Raw genomic sequence first — 7363 nt, 5'->3', positions numbered from 1 at the left:
TTTTTTTTTTTTTTTTTGGTGGTGGTGATACTGGGGATTGAACCCAGGACCCTGCATATGCTAGATGAGTGCTCTACCACTAAGCTATATCCCCAGCCCTCAACTGACATACCTTTGGTGTTATTTCAGTTATCTGAATATATAGTTTTCAATAAGATTGCATTTTTATTGTATAGTATGAACAATGAAATTTTAGGTTTTTTCTTTCTCCCTATTAAACATTATAGTATACATGAAATATTGAGATGAATGACAGTTTTTTGTTTACATAATTTTATCTTGGTAAAACAAAGAGAGCTTTCTGGATTAGAAACACTTCAAAAATTTTCTTTAGGGGCTGGGGATGTGGCTCAAGCGGTAGCGCGCTCGCCTGGCATGCAAGCGGCCTGGGTTCGATCCTCAGCACCACATACAAAGATGTTGTGTCTGCCGAAAACTGAAAAATAGATATTAAAAAAATTCTCTCTCTAAAAAAAATTATTTAATACATAAAACACTACCTTCCTGCCACACACATGACCCATAATTCATTCTGCCTTTGATTTCCAAGTTTTCTTCTTCCTCCCTGGATCTTTTGTGGCTGGTTATCTTTTGTTTCTTTGTACTTCTGATTTTCTTTTTCACTAATGAAAAGCTTTCACTTTACTGCACTTTCTCCTTTGCCGACATCTCTGCTATAATCTGATATTTTGTCTTTCAGCTTTCTTGTTTCTTCTTGGATTTTACTCCAAAAGTCCATTCTTCATGAGATAGCTAATTAAATTACTCCAATCACAGTGGCAAAATAACTAATCACAGTGGATGGGGTATAGTCTTTGAGTATTGACTTTTTTGGCTGCTTACTTGTTTACTATTCAAAAGATTTTTGCCACTTAGAATGGTACTAATTTGGGGCTGGGATTGTGGCTCAGAGGTAGAGCCTACCATGCATGAGGCACCGGGTTCAATCCTCAGCACCACATAAAAATAAAATAAAGATTACAAAAAAGAGAATGGCGTGTGTGTGTGTATGTGTGTGTGTGTGTGTGTGTGTGTATGTATGTATATATATAGATATATAAATTCATTCTAGAATAACCACTAAAAAAAAAAAAAAGAACACCAGAAAGCAGAAAGATAGCCTTTGGATAAATGAAGTTTGACTGTACTGTTAAGATAGTTGTGATTTTGGTCAATATAAAATTGATTATTTATTTTTAAAATATTTTTAGTTGTAGATGGACACAATACCCTTTTTTTTGTTTGTTTGTTTGTTTATTTTTTTTTATGTGGTGCTGGGGATTGAACCCTGTGCCTCATGTATACTCGCTAAGTGCTCACCACTGAGCCACGACTCCAGTCCTTATAAAATTGATTTTTAATTACATATGCTAAGGTTCTCTATTCAAATTCTCATCTCTGTTCTACAAAGAATGAAAAAATAATAGAACAGCAGCTTCTTGTGGATCAACTGAGTGAAGAACTAACAAAACTTAACCTGTCGATGACTAAAGAAAGTTGTGGAGATGGGCCTGATGCCAGGATCCCTGAAAAAAGACCATATACTGTACCATTTGATACTCATTTGGGGCATTATATTTATATTCCATCAAGACAAGATTCCAGGAAGGTACAGTTCTATTTTTTTCTTTGAGATTGAAAAAAAAATTGTTTATAGTATTATATTATGGGTAGTTCTACAGTCTTAGCAGTTTTTTTCTGTTTGGCTTTATGAACTTTTATGTATCTCTTTCTCTTACACTTGAGTGTGAATACCAACTTTGCTGTGTAGTCCTGGATGTTTGCTGAACCTGAGTAAGCATCTGTAAGGATGGGGTAACATGATGGGGCCCGTATAGAGGGTTTACATGAGATGCTGACTCTGAAGTACCTGCAATGCCTGGTAAACCGCATCCTCAGCATATGCATGGTGCCCCAGGCCCAAATGTCACAGAGTGAGTAAGATAGATACTATCCTTGCCTGTATGCTTTTCAGTTTTAAGTGCTTAGATTTTAAATTTTGAACAAATGTTATTATTTCAGTTGACACTTTCTTTATGGTTGAATATGACAGATTTTTTCATAGACTAAGAAGAAAGAAATTCTTTGTAGGCTTCAAATATCTATTAATTTATTTAATAATTTTTATCTTCTATATTTAAAAAGTCCTTTTCTTTCAATTATTGGTTGTAATTTGAAAATTTTTCTGTTTCTGTCCATTCTTTTATTTGCTAATTGAGGGTTTTTTTGTCGTTGTTGTTTTTTGCTTTTTGTTTTTGATTGTCTCTCTCTCTGGGGAGTTAGGGCCCCATGGGCTCTGCCAGAAGGGTTAAGTCATTTTTTTCTTTTTCTTTTTGTGGTACTGGGGATTGAACCCAGGTCCTCATTAAGCCTGTCTTTTAATTATATTTATTTTTCTAGTTGTAGATGTACACAATCACTTTATTTATTTATTTTTATGTGGTGCTGAGGATCAAACCCAGTGCTCTAGGCAAGTACTCTACCACTGAGCCACAAGCCCAGCCCCTTCTTTTATTTTTATTATAATTTTTTTTAATTTTTATTTTTTTATTAGTTACACATGACAGTACAATGGTCTTGACAATTCATATATTTGAATCAAATGGGCTATAATTATTCCTTATCACAAGTTGTTTGATTAGATCTGAAATAGACATGGAATAAAAACTTCCACAGTCATTGCTTCAAATAAGCAAATTTTTAGTTTTGTTTTAAAATATTTCCTTCTACCCTAAAAGAACCATCCATCAAAAGAAGGGGGAAAAGGAAGGAGATACAAAGGCCATATGATAAGCAGTTTGGGAATTTTCTTGCTCCTATTATGTATCTAGAAATCCTGGTCACCTCTTGTGTTTGTATCAGTCACTGCAGCAGCCAGGAGAAGTCAGGCATGATGGCAGGGCCCACATGTTCAGGTGTTGTTCCAGTGTTCTAAAAGTGAGGGGAAGGTTTCACTTCGAATACCAAAATGAGCTAAATTAAGCCAAATAGTACATCTAAAATGCAATTTAATTTTCTCCTGGATTTCTTCTCCTTGCCAGAAGTCTAGCTAATATTTTCCATCTCAAATATTTTTTTCCTGCTGTCTACCTCTAATATTTTCTTGAAGTAATTATAATCTGGCATGTGAAATATTTCCTCAGCTTAAAATACTTTCAGATGAAAAGGGGGGAAATGACTTTTAATCAATTTAAAATCAATTATATAAAGAATTTGAACTTTATTTTTTATATGCTTACTTATACATTTTGGAGGGAAAAAGTGAAAAGATCTTATTTATTTTAAAAGTATAATATTTGTCATACATGTATGTCATTAGTAGCTTTTCTCATTTAACAACATATTGTGAACATTTGATAGTCATTAAATATTCTCTCATAAGAGCATGATTTTAAATTTTTTGTGGCACCGGGGGTAGAGTCCAGGACCTCAAGCATAGGCAAGCATTCCATTGCAGAGTTACACCCCCAGTCCAAAACCAAATCTTGATTTAAACTTAAATAAATAAACAGGGCTGAGGCTGTGGCTCAGTGGTAGAGCGCTTGCCTAGCATGTTTGAGGCACTGGGTTCGATTCTCAGCACCACATATAAGTAAATGAATAACATAAAGGTCTACACATCTAACAAAAATTTAAAAATGAGTTCATTTAAAAAATAAACTTAAATAAGCAGATCTTATTTAGTGTTCATCATTAAGCTTGGCTGTTTGGTTTTCTTTAAAATAAGAAAAGTTAAAGGCAAATTACAATCCCAGAAAACTAAGTTTGACTCTGAACAAAAGGTTTTATTTGCTCTTGAGAGGACACCCAGACCCCGACAAGAAAAAACTTGATGCTTGTCAGTTACAGGACAGATCACCATGCTGGGTACATTATACTTGTTAGATATATACTTTTTGAGTTGGTTCTTCTGGGAAGACTTTCTCTCCCTCATAACATTTTCCCTCAAACTGGGAGCCGCCTAGAAAACTTTACCCCTTATCCATCATGGAGTTGATGTGATAGATGTTGCCATTTAGTGACCAACAGCAGGGTCACAAAAATCAGATATAAATAAGAGGATCTTTAGTAACAGGAAGGCTTTTTGAGGAAGGGATGTGTGAGGGACCTACTGTCAAGAGATTAAACTTTGAACTACCGTGCGATATACATATTCTACTATATGTTGTAATTTTAACAGCTTCTATGATGTCTTGCATTAGTAAATTGAATGCTCATCTAAGATTTTATTATTTTTCTGAGAAGTCACCTAATGTTTGGTAACAGAGGTGATAAAATGAAAATACCCCGAACAAAAGTATAAAAGCAATTTCTATCTAATTCATTGCTTTTGTTTTCCAGAGTCATTTTTTAAGCACTTGAAGTGCTTTTCCAATAGAAGCATGTTATAATATAGAAAATCCTTAGACTAGCACAGAAGATTTTTTTACCAATTATATATCAAACATTAAAACATTAATTCAGCTGTATCTAACTATCGTATGACAAGTATGAATATATGCATTCTGATTTTCAAATTGGTAATGTTTGTTCTGGCTGAGGGAGTGGCAATAGTTCTGTATTTATTCCTATGAGGGGGGATATAGAAATTTAGCAATAATCTCACAATTCTCTAAACATTCTGGACAGGGAAGATTGAGGGGTGGGTATATTTGTTGGGAAGTACCTGTACTATGTTAAATTGGGATATTTTCCATCCGTCCCTTTGGTTTTATTTTATTTTATTTCTTTTTTGGTATCAAGGATTGAACCCAAGGATACTCAATCACTGAGCCACATCACCAGCCCTTTTTATTTTTTATTTTGAGACAGGGTCTCAATAGGTTGCGTACAGCCTTGCTAAGTTGAGGAGGCTGTCTTGGAACCTACAATCCTCCTGCCTCAGCCTCCTGAGCCACTGGGATTACAGGCATGCACTACCATGCCTGGTTGGTTTTATTTTTGAATACTATTTTCTATGAAGTTAATATTGAAGATAGAAGACCTTTCTAGAAGAGAAAGAGCTGTGTGGATTCTGAAAGAAGTATGTGTCCATGAGGCACAACAATATTGTGAAATTAATTTTGACCCTTTTTTAGGGGAGCATTTTTCACTGATTGTTTATTTTTTAAGTAACTATTTAATAACCTCTTTAAAAACATTTTGAAAATAGGATAAAATAAACATTTTAAAAAATCACTTTTTTTGTTGTTGGGTGGGGGAATCACTTGCAAGGTCTATACAAGCTCTCCTACATACTCTCTGGATCAAATATTTGCTGGATTTCGAACACGAAGTGAGATGCTGTTGGGCCATATAGAAGAACAAGATGAAGTCCTTCACTGCCAATTTTCTGATAACAGTGATGATGAAGAATCAGAAGGTCAAGAGAAATGTAGAGCTAGGTATGTTAAATATAGACTCATTTAATAAACATCATTATATTTATTACATGATGCAATAGGTTTTTTAATTAAAGTGTATCTTTTTCACTTAATAAAAGAGCAGGTAGTTTTTTGTTAAATGTACTTTCATCTAATATGTTGTGAAAATAGTGCTTGAACAAAAGTAACACGTCTTAGAATTGAAAAATAATTTTGCTTTCAGAGCTTTGGTAGTTATTAGATTCTAATTTTCAGAGGGAATTTTTTGGCTTTCTGAATTCTGCTTCCAGAATAGCAGCAAACATGGTGGACTTCCCACTGGATCCAATTTGGGGGACATCCTTTTATTTTGAAGAACATTAATAAGGTCCTGCTTTGTTTTATATAATTAATTTTTTAACATTACTGTTACTTTTTGGAGAAATTAATTTGAGGCTAGATTATAAACACAAATTACCCTTTAACTGGATTTTTTTCTTTCTTTCTTTTTTTTTTTTAAGGTGTAGAAGTCATCCGTGGATTAAAAAGCCAAGTTCTGTTTGTTCTCTTGTCGAGTTGAATGATACTCAGGATGAAGCACAAAAGTCAAGTTTGGGAAGTAAAGGTATACAGACTTTCTCAAATAATTTAAATTAGTGGTTGTGAGAGACACTGCTTTTTTTTTTCAGTCAATAATTTAAGAAGTATCTATGAACTCTCAAAACTGGAACTTGATAGGAAAGATTTCCTGGTTGGTAGACCTTCCTTTATATTCTCTTTTCTACCTATATTTTTCATAAAATTTTGTTCCTTAATAAAATTTTTTTCCTATCAGTTCTGTCTTAAGATACAGTCTCTCTTTGAATAGAGATTATATTTTATAGACTTGAGTTGATAATGCTTTGTACCCTTGGTTACTTTAAAGTACACTGTAAGTAATCTTTCAGGTGTCTACTCTGCATTGGCACATATGCTTACCATTAGTGATATATTTAGTCTTAAAACCCAGTTGTCTGCTGGGTGCTTGTGATGTTTTAGAACAAAATTGATGAGTATTTTTATGCATCGCATAACAGCATCAAAAACATTTATCTTGAAACCAGGTGCATCTGTAATCCCAGCTACTGGGTAGGCTGAAGCAGGAGGAGTGTAAGTTTGAGGCCAGCTTCAGCAGCTTAGCAAAACCCTGTCTGAAAATAAAAAATACAATGGAATGGGGATGTAGCTTAGTAGTAGAGCACCCCTGGGTTCCATCCCTTGTACTGAAAAATAAAAAATTATGTTGCAAAAACTATATAGTACAATAGGATAATTTAACTTATCTCTCTTTGCCGATGACTGAAAACTGGTCAATATAGAAAAAATAAGGTTATAGGGAATATAAATAACATGATAAGTGCTATAGTGTGAAAAAAGAGAACATCTGTTTAAGAGCCTATGTGTATAATATTTACCAAAAATTGATTATAAATAAAACTAATCTCAAAATGTAGAAATAGTAAAGATGTTATTTGAGTTGTTATTCTTGAGCCATTTGTTACTTGTCTGCAATCAGAGAAGAAACTTATGCCTGAATATAAATAAATATACTAATTGAGAAAGCCTAGCCTTGAAAGAAAAAAAAAAGTAAGCCAAACTAAAACAGATGCTAATGACAGTGTTGTTTTACATTCTTATAGTGATGCAATTTTTATTTCCTTGCCAGTGCACCCCATGTTAATTGTGGTAGTGCTGACATATCTTTGCTAATGGTGTCACCAGTGATGCAATTTTTCCCAAGGAGCCATCAATTGGCTTGGTGTCGTGGCATTTCTGTATCCTCCTCCCTTCTGCTAGTGATGGTCTAAAATTTGGGGGCCAATGGCTATATGCTGGACCGGTAGTCAGTGACGGGTATGATCCAATTGCAGTGGTATCAACCTAAGACAGGAGGCTGACGCCTAAAGGTCAGTTTTCCGATGACGGGTAAGAACCATATGTTGAATTGGACAACCTACCAGGCACGGTCCTTAAGCCACATT

At 34.3% G+C, this 7363-nt stretch overlaps 1 protein-coding gene and 1 non-coding gene across 11 annotated transcripts in view; one reads left to right on the top strand and one right to left on the bottom strand.

Moving 5' to 3' along the window:
• Kif27 (kinesin family member 27) overlaps positions 1-7363 on the top strand; it is an 88786-nt gene that overhangs the window by 34822 nt on the left and 46601 nt on the right. For all 10 annotated transcript variants that reach the window (XM_048800419.1, XM_048800420.1, XM_048800422.1 and 7 more), the window contains 3 exons: positions 1412-1609; positions 5215-5384; positions 5864-5967. In XM_048800419.1, coding sequence (XP_048656376.1) covers positions 1412-1609; positions 5215-5384; positions 5864-5967 — 472 coding nt within the window. The remainder of the gene's footprint in view (positions 1-1411; positions 1610-5214; positions 5385-5863; positions 5968-7363) is intronic.
• Trnaa-agc lies at positions 23-94 on the bottom strand. The gene has a single exon. It is a non-coding gene; the product is annotated as a tRNA-Ala (tRNA).

The sequence above is a fragment of the Marmota marmota genome, unplaced genomic scaffold (genome assembly GCF_001458135.2).
Source record: "Marmota marmota marmota unplaced genomic scaffold, marMar, whole genome shotgun sequence".
Classification (NCBI taxonomy): Eukaryota; Metazoa; Chordata; class Mammalia; order Rodentia; family Sciuridae; genus Marmota; species Marmota marmota.
The sequence above is the reverse complement of the archived record's forward strand: the minus strand, read 5'-3'. Positions and strand labels throughout refer to the sequence as shown.